At 45.8% G+C, this 17,017-nt stretch overlaps 1 protein-coding gene and 1 non-coding gene across 4 annotated transcripts in view; one reads left to right on the top strand and one right to left on the bottom strand.

Annotated features, from left to right (window-relative positions):
* The window catches only part of FBXW8 (F-box and WD repeat domain containing 8), a 114,841-nt gene extending 98,127 nt beyond the window's left edge, over positions 1-16,714 (bottom strand). The window contains exons 1-2 of one of the 3 annotated variants that reach the window (XM_067016026.1): positions 16,313-16,714; positions 1,141-1,245 (exon numbers count right to left, since the gene is read on the bottom strand). In XM_067016026.1, coding sequence (XP_066872127.1) covers positions 1,141-1,245; positions 16,313-16,633 — 426 coding nt within the window. In that variant the 5' untranslated portion in view covers positions 16,634-16,714. The remainder of the gene's footprint in view (positions 1-1,140; positions 1,246-16,312) is intronic. The other 2 variants (XM_067016025.1, XM_059040357.2) reach the window with 2 other exon arrangements.
* Positions 5,976-6,082, top strand: LOC131742973 (U6 spliceosomal RNA). The gene has a single exon (XR_009331631.1). It is a non-coding gene; the product is annotated as a U6 spliceosomal RNA (small nuclear RNA).
* Positions 16,715-17,017: the final 303 nt, after the last annotated feature.

Here is a 17,017-nt window from a genome sequence, read left to right as displayed (position 1 = left end):
TCTAAATTGTCCTGTATTTTGTGTCATTTCACTGAACTGCCATGGAGTTAGACAGCTCTAGAGTCTGTCTACAGTTTTCACCACCCTCAAACTGCCTTAATATTTTTAACTTCATATTCATGGTGGTGTTTCGGATTTTTATTGTATAGTTCTCCTACCACTCAATTTCACCGAACTCTTTCTCCTGAAGGTAGAGAAACTTGTTTCAAATGCGTTATAGGGTCCAGGGATGGGAAACAGTAACCACTAAACACATTAGTTCTTTGGCAATGGATACTCAAGTGCCGTCTGGGGAAGACAGTTGTCCACGAAAAGCCAAATGGTCAGCAATCACATACACATTTAACTTATGAGAAATTAGACATTCTTCACCAAAAGGGAGAGAATAACAGACTAACTTTAATGATATAAATGCTTCCCTCTTAAAGCATGGCCAAAGCCACACTGGCCTCACCTGGTAGAAATGCAGATCACTGGGCCACACCCCAGACCTCCTGAATCCGAATTAGCATTTTATCAAGATCCCCTGTGATTCACGCACACAATAAAAGTCCAGCCTAGACTGTACGTCCCACCATTCCACGCCATGGGCACGTGCCCCAGAGTAGGCATGAGATGGGAGACGCCGATCTGCAATTTCCTCAGTGGATCTCAGCTCTCACATGCCTCTCGCCTCACTGAGTGGAATTCTGGTGTTTGAAGGGTAATTTGGATCATACAGTGGAACATGACTTCACTGTTTCGTCCCCAGGCTGACCCTCAGCTCCCAACCTAACGTCTGGCGTGACTGAACCAAGGCCTTGCATCTTTGCATTAGAAACGGTGAGGACATTAACAGGTCTGGCGATCTCAGTAAAGGCAAGTACAACCTTGTCAGCCTTGAGCTGCCACAGGTCAGCCATAACTCAGACTGCAGGAGGAACACAGCTCTGGGACAGACAGTCACAAAAAGATAAACACGACATGGTGATGTGGAACATAATCGTTTAAGTTCAAGGTTGCTTTCCTTCGAGTAAAGCTGCTATCCAACTCATTAATTCTTTAAAGTTTGTCATTCTGTAAATTTCTGCTATGGAGGAGCTTCCCATACTTGAATTACACACGTAGGTAAATCTTGACCATCCGGTAATGACAGCTTACCTGCGCGCACCTTCCTAGTTCTTTTCTGTCCAGATACTGAAATATATTGATTGCCAACTCGTAAGGCAGTTGGATATCAAAGAAGGGCACGTCATCCATTTCATTCTGAGGAGGAAAAAAGAAAAGAAATAAGCTTAAGATTCTGAGATATGAAAATGTTCATATTTACAGGCCCTTTAAATGACCAGCAATAGCCTTAAGTGGTGACCAGAGAGCCGATGCTGCTTCCCAGGAGGAGCAAAGCATTCTCACTACTCCGCAGAGCACAGCCACAGAACTAATCCAGAGCTTGACAGCTACGCTCAATTCTCCGACCCCCACAAGCTTACCCTCCTTACATTCGCTTATAAACTCCACAAGACCATTTCCCGTAATGCTTCAAAAAGGAGAAGCAGGGGTGCCATCTCTCAACCTGGGATGTGCCACAGGAATCAATGCAAAGGTTTGTGGGAAAGCTCTCAGCTTCTAAGCAAAGGTGAGTGGTAGGCAGTCAAGAAAGAGCCTTGGAATCAGGGAGGCCACTGGTCCTTCCAGGACAACTGCTATTGGCCCCCAACTTGGAGGGGGGCGAGTGCCCACAGCGAAGAAATGCTGACCTAGGTCACTGCAGTGTTTTCATCAGGAAGAGGGGGATAGGGCTGTGAATGTGAGCAAAAAGTAAACAAATGAAGTGCTGCTCTTGAGTAAGGTGAGTCCGTCTCCCCGTGGCCACAGGAGAAGCACAAGGTTTCCTAATGCACCCGGGGGCTTGTGCTGCTTAACCTGAGTGAGCCAGTGCAAACAGAGCAGTTCTTCTTCGGTGTCATTTATTAATGTGGAGAAATTAGAGCTCGCCTGCCTTTGGATAAGCAATTAGGGATGAGGTAACAGGCTTTATTTGAGAGATAAGGCTGTCATGACGATCCTGGTAGCACAAAGAAATACGAGGGTGAAACAGAAAAAAGGCCAAGTGTGCACATGTATCCGTCTGCCGGTTCCCGAACCCTCCTGCCAAAGCTCACTTTGGTGTATGCTCCTGTAAAGCTGGGAAAGCAGCGCTCTTCATCCCAACAAAACTTGCTTAATAACATTCATTTTTAATAAGCTTTGGCTGACATCAGTGACTTACTGGTCGCAAGCAAACTATTAATTCACTAATCAAATACAACAGCTGTATACTGCAAGGCCGCATGAAAAGAATCTCAGCATTTTTAAGGGAGTGTGAGCACTGACTTAAACCCTACCACGATTCAGGGTGAAGATTTTTCTGGAATCATGTTTCCATTCATCTAGGAGTCTCAGGGCTAAAAGATAATCCAGGGCATAAGGAGGTAATGTATTCAACTGCAAAAATAGCGCAAGGCTAAGCGTGAAGGCCAAGAAGGATCTCTAGAGGAAAAAAGAGGAAAAGCTGACAGTTCTCGGCGGGTAAAGAAGGAACGGAATGTTAAATCAGGACAGAGGTGTTGGCTGTACAGAAAAACAACAGAAAAAAATCTGCAAGTGTAATTGGAAGACAAAGGGGTCCTTGCCTAAAAAAATAATGGAAAGTCATTTGTCTAATGTCATGCTAGGTCCCCTCCTACAGCTAATCAGCTTTACTCATCAAGAGAGAGAGGCACCACTTTCTCTATGCCCAGATCCAACTTGAGACTCCATATCATAACTACGGAGGGAATCGAGGAAAGCTGCACACAGTACAAGACTATCATTCACGGCCCTGGACTTCCTTCTGCTTTCTCTTTTGGATTTTTTCACTATGGTGAGGTGGAGAAGCCTACCTTATCCACTCAGTAAAGAAACAAGAGAAATGTTCCCTGTCCTCATACAAGCAGAATAAACGCAAAGAAAAGTCTGCACTCATGCAAACTGAACTCATAATTAGCTCCCCCCCCCGCCCCCCCGCCGCTGCCAGAGGCATTGCTTTCTTCATTCGGTCCCTTCGGGACTCCCTATAAACTGATGGCTGTCTGTACTTGAGACTACTGCGATGAAGCATGAGAAATCATCTCTGTTTTTAGTTTTGCTGGTGCAGAAAAGTCACAATTCTGGGGGCAGGTGCCTTCTCCCTTTTGCCTGCTCAGTTGGCCAGTTCTCTACTCTCATCCTAGAGAGTAACGCCTCTGCCGCTGGCGTACTCCGCGCCCTGCCAGCGCCCTCCGTCACCCAGCCCCCGGGGCCTCGGGCGCGGCGGAGCGCGGAGCCTTAGAGCACAGACTCCAACAGCTCGTCCCAGTTCTGCCGTCCGACCAGCCACGAGGCCAGGCTACATGCATCTGAGTCTTAGCTTCCTCATCTTTGAGACAGATATTAACACACCTATTATGTTAGTCATAGGGCAGTTATGAGAAAAAAATGAAATAATACGTGGAAAGGGCCGGGCACAAGTATCCAGGCTAAGCATGCAATAATTGATTGTTAATAGTACTATTCCAGGCCCCCTTTTTTTTCCTTCAACACGTACTTTTGATTAGGTCCACGTTCCACGTAACCCCCAGGTCAGCTTGTTGTTTACACAGAAAGCTGTCTCCCCTGGTCACGAAATAAGCACATGACAGTCGATGACAGTGGAAAAGGGATGGTACAGCAGAAGCTGTCATTCAGAAGTATGAATACTGAAAGTATACACACAACAAGGGCTTTTCCAAGAGGGCTTTTAAAAAAGAATCATCAATTTTAAAAGGTTATATACCACAGTAATAACTACAGACGGATCTGCTCTAGTGCACAGAGGATGAAAAGGAGGTAGCCAGCAGGGTGTGAATGACCAGTCCGGGGTATTAGGGCTCCCTCACCAACCAACAGTCAGAGATGCCATGCTGGTGTCTCACTGCTAACACACAGTGTGATTGTTCTTGATCATTTATAAGTTCTGGAGAGCAACAACTGCTTCAAAGCACTGAATCATAATTATGTAAACAGCAACATCACAAAGCCAAACTTTTTTTTTTAAATCTCTGTGCTCTTAGAAAAGGGAACCCTCCTGCACTGTTGGTGGGAATGTAAATGGATACAGCCACTATGGAGAACAGTATGGAGGTTCCTTCAAAAACTAAAAATAGAACTACCATATGACCCAGCAATCCCACTACTGGGCACACATCCTGAGAAAACCATAATTCAAAAAGAGTCGTGTACCACAATGTTCATTGCAGCACTGTTTACAATAGCCAGGACATGGAAGCAACCTAAATGTCCGTTGACAGATGAATGGATAAAGAAGATGTGGCACATATACACAATGGAATATTACTCAGCCATAAAAAGAAATGAAATTGAGTTATATGTAGTGAGGTGGATGGACCTGGAGTCTGTTATACAGAGTGAAGAGAAAAATACCGTATGCTAACACATATATATGGGATCTTAAAAAAAAAAAAAAGGTTCTGAAGAACTTAGGGGCAGGACAGGAATAAAGAAGCAGACCTAGAGAGTGGACTTAAGGACATGGGGAGGGGGAAGGGTAAGCTGGGACGAAGTGAGCAAGTGGCACTGACATATATACACTTCCAAATGTAAAATAGATAGCTAGTGGGAAGCAGCCGCATGGCACAGGGAGATCAGCTCGGTGCTTTGTGACCACCTAGAGGGGTGGGATAGGGAGGGTGGGAGGGAGATACAAAAGGGAGGGGATATGAGGATATATGTATACATATAGCTGATTCACTTTGTCATACAGCAGCAACTAACACAATGTAAAGCAATTATACTCCAATAAAGATGTTAAAAATAATAATAACCAAAAAAAAAGGTGTGGAGAGTAGGGAAAAAAAAAAATCACTGTGCTCTTAGAATTGCATCTAAACTCCAAAATGATGGTCAATCCCAAACAGATCAAGTCCCAGACTCTTATGTAAATGACCTTCCCTGTTGCTACCACTGGCTGGGAATGGCAGGAAAAAAAACCCCAACATACTAAAGGAAGGTCCACATCTCCACATCTTAAGAAATATGTAGACCCACAAGGTCAGGAGACCAAATGCTGAAGTTCCATGTTGCACCCTTAGAATCTTTCTGGCAAGACTTTCTATCATTGGCTCTTGTAGTGGAGGCTGTGGTGGGTCACTCAGATTCCCCCTCTGGATCCATGACACTTTCCCTCCAGATGCCCAGAATGCTGCCTGCCACTGGCTCATAGCTGTGTCCCTTCCCAGGCACTGCCCTTGGCCAAAAAGCTGCCTCATTCCAGGTTACACTCCCTCCTCGAGGGCAGTGTGCATCCAATGACTACTCAACAGCTGAGTATAAAGCCCTCTATGTGGGTGGGACCCCTCAGAAAGGTCAACCCACGAAACCACCTGCATGCAAATCTCTATCTCAGAGTCCGTTTCACGGAAAATCTAATCTTTATTCCCAAATAGTCCTGTGTTCAGCACATTCACAAGAGCTCTTATGCACAACTCCAGAGACATTAGTCTAGGTAACCTACTTCCCTTTCTACTAAGGAGGCAACAGTGGAATGCAGGTAAGTTAGAGTGATGTTACACCAAAACCCAAAAAACTAGAGCAGCTTCAAGGTTAAGTAAATCACTCATAAACTTCTCTCTCGTATTATTAGTAACATATCACTTGGGGAACACCTTACAAAAGATTGAGAGTTACAAGCATGCTTGATCCTTTGGTTAAAAATCCAATTCTTTTATAGGTACAGCATAATTTGACAAGGATGTGGAGCCACATCCTGGACAGAGGCGGCAGCCCAGTAACCACATGTACCTTAATAGTAGCAGCAAGAAGGTCCTAAGCACTCTCATTTGGTACTACCCTGGTTCACAAAGTAAAAAAAAAAAACAAACCAAACTACTACTTGCTACTAGTGTGCAGAGAAACACCCTGCCATCTAAAAGGTGCTGTCAGTGCTCGCTTCGGCAGCACATATACTAAAATTGGAACGATACAGAGAATACTAGCATGGCCCCTGCGCAAGGATGATACGCAAATTCGTGAAGCGTTCCCTATTTTTAGCAATTATACTCCAATAAAGATGTTAAAAAAAAATTTAACTGCAGTCTCTAAATTTTAAAAAAGTTAATAATAAAAAAATAAAAGGTGCTATCAGACTTCCGTCTAGGCTATTTTGAAGCATACAGCCACCCTAAACGTTATGGGCCACATTAACCAACTACATCTATACTAACTTAAATATGGAAATGGACAAGTTGGCAGTTCAGAAACTAAGATATTCCAAGAAGAAAAGAGACACTTGAAATACAGGAAACTTGGTCGTACTATAAAAATGTCAGTATGACTACAATGTTTAGAGAATAATTTAAAATGAACAAATTTATGCTACAGAAGACCAGTAAATTTAAAGTATTAACATTCCTTCAAATTTAAAGAAGGACACCCTGTGGACAACATATAACTTGGGTTTTAATTTTTTTTTTTTAATGGTTGAGATATTGATTCTCTCTCCAGTATTGGTGACTCTTGTCCTGTATTATACATCAAAATCATCTGTGGAGGTGGGGGGGGGTGTAGGGGGTGTGTGTGTAGGGGGGAGTGTGTGTAGGGGGGAGTGTGTCGGGGGTGTGTGTGTCGGGGGGTGTGTGTAGGGGGGGTGTGTAGGGGGGGTGTGTAGGGGGGGGGTGTAGGGGGGGGTGTGTAGGGGGGTGTGTGTAGGGGGGTGTGTGTAGGGGGGTGTGTGTAGGGGCGTGTGTGTAGGGGCGTGTGTGTAGGGGTGTGTGTGTGTGTGTGTAGGGGCGTGTGTGTGTGTGTGTGTGTGTGTGTTTTAAGCCAAAAGCCCAGGGTCTCACTCAGACCTAATGTCCCAAATTCCCAGGGATGGGGGCTCAAGCAGCTCTTCCTCAGGAATCCTCATACAAACCAAAAGTTGAGAACCACCAGCCTAACTTAACCAAAAGATGTTAAGAATCAATCCTTTCCCAATCAAGCCAAAAAAAAAAAAAAACCACAAAGGGGTCATGTTACTTTGTTAATTCAAAGTCAGTGAATACTAGATTTTCCCAAAGTCTACTGGACTTACTCCAAAAACGCTAAGAGAAATTGCAAATAGATCCATCCCCAGGGAGGCTGATTTGTACTCCTATGTGCTAATGTAAGACTAATTCTGTAAATGGACTGGTTTTGTGCCTTACTGTTAGAAATTTAATCTGTCTTCTCTTGTTTAGTAGGAGAAGGGATAATTACTAAGAGCCAAATCAGTAAAAAGTGAAGAAACTGACTTAAAGTTTGTTCCCAATGTAATCTCCAGGGCAAACAACATGAAAGATCTCTCTAGATGGTGTTTTAAGAAACTAAGAAAAGCACCTGAGTTCAAACAATAGATACATAGCATTTCTGCTAAATCCGTCACTGAAAGGAGACGGTTTTCTACATGAATTTATCTCAACTTTCTACATACTGATAAGGAGTAGACGCACACAATCTCAATCAGAAGGAATAGATGAGTTCCAGTTTCACCCGCATTTTCCTTAAGAAAAATATTAGGGGAAAAAAAAGGTCTGAAACCCTGTCAAGATAAACAGCCATTCATTTACATTCCCAAATGTGTCTCAAAACACGATCTTATTTATACAAAAGAAAAAAAAATGACAGAAGTCCACCAAAATGTTAACAGCTGTAGCCACTGAGCAATGACAAGAGATTTTGGTTTTCGTCTTTCTATTCTTCTGAATTTCCTCAATATGTTTACAATAACCATGTGATAGTTTCACAAAGAAAAACAATACTTTTTTTTTTTTTTTTTTTTTTTTTGCGGTACGCGGGCCTCTCACTGTTGTGGCCTCTCCCGTTGCGGAGCACAGGCTCCGGATGCGGAGGCTCAGCGGCCATGGCTCACGGGCCCAGCCGCTCCGCAGCACGTGGGATCTTCCCGGACCGGGGCACGAACCCGTGTCCCCTGCATTGGCAGGTGGATTCTCAACCACTGCGCCACCAGGGAAGCCCCAACAATACATTTTTAAGATAAGGTGTTTTATGTTCAAAACACTATCTGAATTCAGGTCCATGCCAGGTGCTGGGGGGAAGGAGGTACTGCTAGCAAATGCGTAAGAAATGATATCAACACTCAAAGAGCTAAAATCTTTTATAGAGCTAAATCACTGTCACATAAAATGGAATAAAAACTGGAGTCCACAAAAGGCAATAGAGATAGCCCCCCAAAAGTATTCCCAAGTTTATCAGGAAGCCAGCTATTTAGAACCTGGAAATCATTTCTCCGAAGCAACAATGCTGTAAGGAGTGGTTAAGCTCCCAAGCAGTCCACAAAAAGCCAGCTTATCTTTTAACATTTAATCTAATCCCTTGCCTCGCTATGAGAAAGAGCAAAAAAGATATTCAATTCATTTTTGTTGACAGCACACGTGGATGATATAACTGAACTTCAACACTACAATATCTAACAGGTACATTGCACTGCATACAGTAGATGCACATTAAACGTCCATGGGATTTGATTTTTTTAATGGGCTTCCCAACTTCAAGAGCCATTATCATTCACCACCCACTGGTATGATTCCCCTGGGCACTCTGGCAAGGGGTGGACACAAGAGAGCAATCTAAACGACTGGGCAGCGAGGGCGGGGGCGAACCCAGGAGACTGGGCAGTGGAGAAAGCTAGGGAGGCAGAGGAGGCACGACCTCTGCTTTCAAAGCCCCCTTTTAGTCTAAACTGGGATACAGTTCTTCTCTCCAGAAAGAAGTCAGGAGGGGGAGCGGGAGGGGGAGGGGGAGCTCCCTTATCAAAAGCTTCCGGTCCCAGAGGGGCCTGTGTGGGTATGGTTTGTTTGTGGAAAGAGTTTCACCTCAAGGGTCCCAAATACTCCAAGCACATTCATACCATCAGAATTGGCTATATAATTTCTAGAGCCCAGTGGAAAATGGAAATGCGGGGCCCCTTGTTTAATATTAAGAATGTCAAGATGGCAACAACAGAGCATTAAACCAAGCACAGGGTTCTTCTCAGCCTGGGGCCCTATGTGACCACACGGGCCCATGAGGCCAGCTGGCCCTGGCCACCACAGAACCTTTGCACTTGCCATTCTCTGCCTAGAATGCCCTCCCCCAAATCTCTGCACACTTGCTCCCTCACCTCTTCCGTAAGCATGACCTTCCCAGGAAGGCCCTCTTGGATAGCACCATCCCCAACACATACACACTCTATCCCTTCCACCTGCTTTATTCTTCTCCAGGGCATCTATTACCTGACTATTATTTGTTCATTGTCCATCTCCCTCTTGCCCAGAATGTGGGCTTTATAAGAGCATGAATTTTTTCTGACTTGTTCACTGCTGTAGCCTCAGTGCCTAGAAGAGTACCTGGTACCAAGAAGCCACCTAGTGAGCACCTGAGGAGTGAGTGAATGGAGCCCAGGCTGCTTCAAGCAGCAGAACCTTTCAACAAACCAACCGTCCTGAGTTACAAGCTGTTCTAGTGCCCACAGAGACCATTTCAAAACGTGCCCAAGTAGACATGTGCTCACTCGTAACAGGAAAAAAATGCATGGCACTGACAAGAGAACGTTTTAGTTGGCGTAAAGGAAAAGGCAGAGAACCCTGGGCTGGAGGGATCAGGGGAGAGTTAACACAGGAACAAGAATCAAGTTAAGCCTTAAAAGGAAGGCAAAGGACCGAAAGAGGAGGGAAAGTCACTCCAGGTAAAAGCCAGTGCGTGAGTCCACATTTGACTTGGTTGCCTTCTCATCTTGTATTAGTCAGTTTCCTTACTTGTTTCTAACTCTACAAAAAGAGGAAAGTCAAGTCATCAAATTGACCTGTTGACAACATAGATGTAGGCTCTGACAAATACTGACAAAGTGAGCAATAAACATTGGCCAACAGTATTAAAACTTTCATCAGGCCTGAAAACCCAAATCGTAACGCTCTGAATGTTCACAGGGGTTCGAACCATCATAGAGCCTCCTTATGAGGCTGCTGTTGGAAGCAGCAGCTCTGCCCATGTTATTTCAATTCCACACATGCCGACGGGGCCCCCACTGCACTGAGTACCATAGGTTGGGTTACAAGAGGAAGACAAGAGACGCTGCCCTCCAGGGATTCCAGGGGACAGCTTGAAGCAAGTGGCTCACCAGGGATAAGCTTTAGCAAAGAGGAAGTGAGACAGTATAATAAACTTTTCTGCAATACTACTAATAATAGCACCAGCTTTAATTTACTGTCTCCTTATTGTAAGGCCAGCTTGGTGCTAAGAATGTCCCAGCCTCTACACAAGATCATACTAGCCTGGTCCTCATTTGATAAGTAAGGCAGGGTAAGTGACCTGCCCAAGGTCAGACAACAAGTCAGCAGCAGAGACCGCATCTGAACTCAGGTCTGACCGATTCCGAGCCTGGACTTGTAACCAGAGCCATCCTGCCCCATTAATGTTACCCTTTCAGTTAAAAGAAGCAAGACTAGGCTTCTGGGGTCAGGGACTGTGTCCATTCTGCTTACTACTGATTCCCTGGCACCCAGCTGATCCATAAATATGTTGGATGAACAGAAAACACCTACATCGCTACAGTCAGTGCCGCTTCAAACGGTTACCCACTCAAAGCGGTCATCTGTTGTTTCTGCCCAACTCCCATCCCCTCTTTTCCTTTAGGAAACCACCCCACTCTTGGTCAACATGGCTTAGGTGGGGTTGACCCCACTCCTATCTTCAGGAGTGGGCAGTGGATATAAGCCTGGCCAATTTGCTTCAGTGACTGGTTTGAGGATGGCTCCATGACTCAGTCTGGATCAATGGGAATCAATGGGAATTTAAGTTCATGACTTCTGCTGCATGAAACAGATGCTCTCTTTCCGCTGGGTTGCTAAGCTGACAGCATATAAGACTGGAGTTGCTGGCAGCCATTTTATCCCAAATTGGGGTAAAGCCAATTCTATGAATAAAGCCAACAAAAGGAAAGCAGGACTGAGAGATGGAGAGATTTCTACAGAGAAAAAAATATTGGTAACTATTGAGGTAAGTGATGTTAACTAACCTTACTGTGGTAATCATTTTGTAACATATACATATGTCAAGTCACCGTGCTGTACCTGTCAGTGTTCTATGTCAATTATATCTCAGTAAAACTGGGGTGGAGGGAGGACAAAAAAAAGGGAGTTGGAGAGACTTCTAGTTGCATCATAAAACCACCCAGAACAAGGACCACACCTGGAATTTTCAGTTACATGAATCAACAGATTCCAGTTTGGTTTTTTTAAGCCAGTCTGAGTTGAGTGCTGACTGCTTGCAGCCCAGAGCCCTGACACATCACCTAAGCAGAGACGGGACCGAGCAACTGGACTTCATAACCACCACAGGAGAGAAAGCAGCAGCAACTATACTCCACTATCTGTGAGAAGCCTGAATTTACTGAGAAAGGGAAAAAAGACAAAAAAGACAAAGTGCCTACTGCCTCTAAAATTCTATGCAGGGCTGTCTCATTTCTTTCACTAACTGAAACGTATACCAAGAAGACAATTTAGGTGTCCCTAACTCACCACCTAAAACAGATGGTTTCTAAGCACTATTACTAAAAGCTTCACAAGAGAAGATGAGGCTCAATGAGAGCCATTTCTAAGTTTTCATCTCAGCTGGGCTTGTCCATCAAAGGTCTTGCGCGGCCATGTGACACTATAAGGCGATGCTGTTCACATACCCATCAAGAGGCAATTTCACTCCTGACTGCTAACATACTAGTTGTTCCTGCTCCAGTGATGATACTGAAAACTGAAGTGAAAGACACTGCACCAAAAATACAACAGGATGTGCTGGTATAACAGAGTGCTCCAAAGGTGGGGAAAAAAGGGGAGAGGGGGTGTTAGGTGGTACCGGCTTTTTATTTCCCTTTCATGTCAACTGGATGAGCCTGTCAGTTTCTGGGGAGTCCCAAATGGAACTAAATTTTCCTTTTCAGGAGTCCCCCACAGATCAAAGGATTCTTGGGAAGACATAAGGCAAAGACCACAAACTCATGGCCCAAGGCAAATCTAGTGGAAGGAGAGGCTTCGTTTTCTATCAGTTAACAAAAACTAAAAGTGGCAAGAGTTTTTGTGGTAGATTGTTATGTTAACTAGTCCCCTAATTTGTTCATGCTTCTCTGAGTTCAAGCATTTGGGTATCTGACTCTGGGTGAGGCCATATGAATTGTGTTGGTCAATGAGCCAGTAACAAACATGACCTAGGCAGAGACTTCAAAAGCACTTGGGGGTTGGGACTTGCCTTTTTGCTGCTCTCTTAACTCCAGTAAGGTCCACCCAGGGCTACCGAGCTGACAGTCCACACACACACACACACACACACACACACACGCGGAGCTGCCTCGCTGACAGGAGTTAACCTCAGACAGGTACACACACACACACACACACACACACACGCGGAGCTGCCTCGCTGACAGGAGTTAACCTCAGACAGGTACATGAGCGCACTCGTGCCCAGCTCAACCCCGTCACGCTGCAAGATGGTGCGGTAAATAAATCTTGGTTGTCTTAAGCCAAAGTTTTTGGGGGGTTTTGTAGCAAAAACTGATAGAGCCCACATAAAAATACATAATCGGGGCTTCCCTGCGGGCGCAGTGGTTGAGAGTCCGCCTGCCGACGCAGGGGACGCGGGTTCGTGCCCTGGTCCGGGAGGATCCCGCGTGCCACGGAGCGGCTGGGCCCGTGAGCCATGGCCGCTGAGCCTGCGCGTCTGGAGCCTGTGCTCCGCAACGGGAGAGGCCACCACAGTGAGAGGCCCCCTTACAGCAAAAAAAAAAAAAAAAAAAAAAAAAATCGCAATTTTGGGGGAAAAAACCCTCAAGACTCTGCAACACCAGGACCACATTCCTACACGGCAACAAGCAGCTGACCTGGGCAGAGGCTCTCGTTTTTAGCCCAGCCACAGCTTACATTTTCCAATTCGTCACCATCATCTCATCCATGCTAGGGTCACGTTCAGTTGCCATATGTCGTCTCAGTTGGGTGGTGGTATATTTATGGCAAAGAAGAAAGTGAAATACTATATTCCACATACTCCAGTTACTATGAAAAGTGAAAAACCAGTACAACCACTTTGGAAGACGGTCATTATCTACTAAGGCTGAACATACACATATCTTGTAACCCAGCAATTCCACTCCTAAGCAAATACCCAAGAAGAGTGTGTACATATGTTCCAAAAGATGTACAAAATGTTCACAGCAGCACTATTCCTGACAGCCCCAAACTGGCTATTAACTAGTTATCAATAATGCCCATCAACAGAATTAGTAAGATGTGGCATATTCATAGGGATAAATCTCATACATAATGCTGTGCACAAGAACCCAAAAGTATGTGTTGTATACTACTTATATAGTTCAAAATCAGATAAAATTAAAATAAGACGTTAGAAGTCAGGTGAGTGGTTACCCTTGGGTGGAATGGCCCACATAGGGGTTCTGAAAAGCTGGTAATGCTGTTCTGTAACCTGGGTGCTGTTTACATTGATGTGTACACTCTTGGAAATACATCAAGATGTATATTTATGGTTGGTACACTTCAATAGAGAGGTTGCGTTTTTTTTTTAATTTTTAAAAAGTGGGGAAACAAGACCAAGAGGAGGGCTGTGCTTCAAGAAAAAATGGTTAAGTATTTTTCTTTAAGGGTACTGTGAAGACAATATCTACACGGTTATGTTTACTACTTAATGTGACAAAAAGAACGGTAGCCGTTATTTAACAAATTATTACAAAAGTATGGCTGGAATCTGAAGACACAACACCTGATGAACTAGGAAAAAAAGGATCAAATGAGTAACATGTAGCCTACTTCACTCATTTGCACTTCCTCCCTGCCCTCTGTGGGCTTTGGGACTTACAACCCCTGAAATACCTTTTCTATAAGGCTGCCATCATTTCTCAGACTGAAGATACTGGGTGGGTCCCTTAAAACAATTACTTTCCTAAACCTCATCTGTCATATGGGGCTAATGCTGTCCACTGGAGAGGGTCATTGGGAGAACTGAAGAAGACAATGTCTCTAAACCCTGACAAGACAATACCCAGGAGACAAACAGGTAAGCACGCAATGAATTATTATTACTTTATTTTTTATTTATAGCAGTGTTACTGATGATTGCTAAGTACAAAAAACAAACAAGAAAACAAAACCACTAGCCCCAAAGTCTGGATGCTCCTCACGGTAGTTTAGAGCCTAGCAGAACCTAATGTGGCAACTCCAAAGGGAGCAGAAGGGATCAAGGGCATATACTCCAGGGCAGGCTTTTTCTAACCATAAGTGAAACAGATTCTGAAGTCCCTTGGATCCTCCAGCAGGCAGGCCGCTTCCATTTTTATGATACTTCAGTTAGGGCTCCACTATTTTTGGTATCAATGCCTGTGCCTCAGGAATGCTAGGACTAGAAAGAGGAGGGAATCAAGACCTCAAACCAAACCATGCTGTACAGCTGAGAACAATGTCTCAAACTCACCTGATCATCCCAATCACCAGGTTTCTGGGCCCCTCCTCTGGCAACTGAGGCAGCAGGGCTGCGAAGGGCCAGAACCTATATTTTAATAAGGCTTAATGGGATTGTTACAGCAAGTCAAGTTTAGGGAACTCCGACCTGGTGAAATTTAAAGTCCAACAGATCTGAATCCAAATTCAATCCCAAGAACTTGCAGTTGGGTAACCCTGGGCAAATTACAGAAAACCTGCATTTCCTCCCTTGTAAAATGAGACTGACAATACCTACCTCCCAAGATTGTTGAGATTCCTGAATACAATGCCACATTCAGTGGGGAGGATTTGTGACTCCCCAAATGTGCCTTTGTCCTAATAATGCACATTCCTGTTTCTCTTTACCCCCAGAGCTGGTCTTGCCTCAGCCTACAAGTTTACTTTTGTGGGGATAACTTCTGTGTAGATCTGGACTGGCCCGAACAACTCACCAGGTGCTAAGTCACCTTCCCAAGGCATTGAAAAATTTAATTTTTACATGTAAGACTTCTTCAGTGATGACCCGCTTATTACAGAAGCATGCATGACGCCAATATGAATTTTCATATATAAGAATTAACACATTAGGGGCTTCGCTGGTGGCGCAGTGGATGAGAGTCTGTCTGCCTGCCGATGCAGGGGACACGGGTTCGTGCCCCGGTCCGGGAGGATCCCACATGCCGCGCAGCGGCTAGGCCCGTGAGCCGTGGCCGCTGAGCCTGCGCGTCCGGAGCCTGTGCTCCGCAGCGGGAGAGGCCACGGCAGTGAGAGGCCCGCGTACCGCCAAAAAAAAAAAAAAAAAGAATAAACACATTAAATGAGAACGCTTATAACACACATATACACACACACACAAAGGTTATATCTAACCTTAGAGATAGGCAAGCACAGAACCAGAAACTCTGAAATCTTACAGCTACTAATGTTATTTGAATATAACTACATATTATGTTGAATAAGCCATTTCTTCTGGAAACAGCTTAGTAATTACAGAATTACTCCCTATTGAGAAGCCACAGACGCTGTCTTTGAGCCCAATTTAAGTCATTAAAACCTGCTGCCTTTTTCCAACTCTTAAACATGAATGTGTTTCAGGTGATCCTAATTGTGCCAACTGTGTGAAAGGGGCTTTTTTTTTTTTTTTTTTTTTTTTTTTTTAAAGAGAGAGGGTTCCTGGCTTCCTCCAGATTCTGGAAGGGATTCATGCCCCACAAAATAAGCACTATGATTAGCATGGAGGTTCTTATCAAAAGTTTTTTTTCTGCCTTAACTGAAGTAATACATGAACAGTTAGAAGAACTTGAACTGTACAAACATTATATAGAGAAACGTTAAAATTCCTTCCTATCTACGTCGTGAGTTCTCTTCCACAAAGGCAACCTTGTTAAAAGTTTAGGAACCCTTCTAGATCAGGATTTCTCGGTCTCATACTTGCTGACATTTTAGGCCAGATAATTTTTTGTGCGTGCTGTCCTGTGCACTGCAGAATGTTCATGAGCATTCCTGGCCTCTACGCACTAGACGCTTGCAGCGAACACACCCACGCCCCAATTGTGGCATCCAAAAATGTCTGCAGACACTGCCAAAACGCGGGACAAAATCGCCCCCAGCTGGGAACCACACCTTCCAGAGATACTCAATGCACGCACAAACACAGGGGTGTGTACCTCTACTCATTTCCCCACCCCCACACTGGTGGCACACAGTTACTTTCCAACTCATTAGGCCATTTGTACCGGGGCGACGGCCAGCCCGTGCCTCGGCGGGAGGCGACGGCCACTCACCAGGTCCCGGATGAGCTGGTCCACCAGCTGCTCCCCGCCGCCGGCAGCCTCGCGGGCCGGAGGGGAGCGCGAACGGCTCGCCGCCTCCTGCCTCTCGGCCCGGGTCGCCCGCGCCGCCGGGGGCCGCCCCGCGCCCTCCAAAAGGCCCTGGGCCAGCGCCAGGTACCCCGAGGCCTGCTGCTCGCCGCGCCCAGGGACCACCTCGGGCCGCCGCGGCCGCCGCTCAGCAGCCTCGGGCCGCCGCCGCTTCCTCAGCGCCTGGGCCTGCGCCAGCTCCTCCTGCCAGCGCCGGCGGAACTCGTCCAGACTGTGGTCGGCCATCGCTGCCGCTCCCGACCCGCCGCGTCCCCCTCGGCCCACCAGGTGCCACGGGACGGTCCCTCCGCGGGAAGTGTCCGCCGCCGCCGGAAACCGCCGCCGCTGCCGCGCTCGGGTTCCGGGTGGCCTGCCCGGCCCCGCCCTGCCCCCAGTGCTCCCCACCGGCTGTCCCTGGCGCTGTGGCTTGCGGCAACCCAGGCCGGGGTCTGTGCCCTGCCCCCGCCCCCAGCTTCTCAACTTTCCGCTTGTGGCTCTTGCCAAGCGCAGACTGTGCGCCAAGCCCCGTTTTTTCATTCAAACATGCATTGAGCAACTACTATGTCAGGTGCTGAGAATTCAGTATTTGAATCTGCAGCAACAAAAATAATCTCTTCTCTCTTGGGGTTT

Source organism: Kogia breviceps, chromosome 15 (assembly GCF_026419965.1).
Source record: "Kogia breviceps isolate mKogBre1 chromosome 15, mKogBre1 haplotype 1, whole genome shotgun sequence".
NCBI classification, from domain to species: domain Eukaryota; kingdom Metazoa; phylum Chordata; class Mammalia; order Artiodactyla; family Physeteridae; genus Kogia; species Kogia breviceps.
This window is presented reverse-complemented; position numbering and strand designations above follow the sequence as displayed.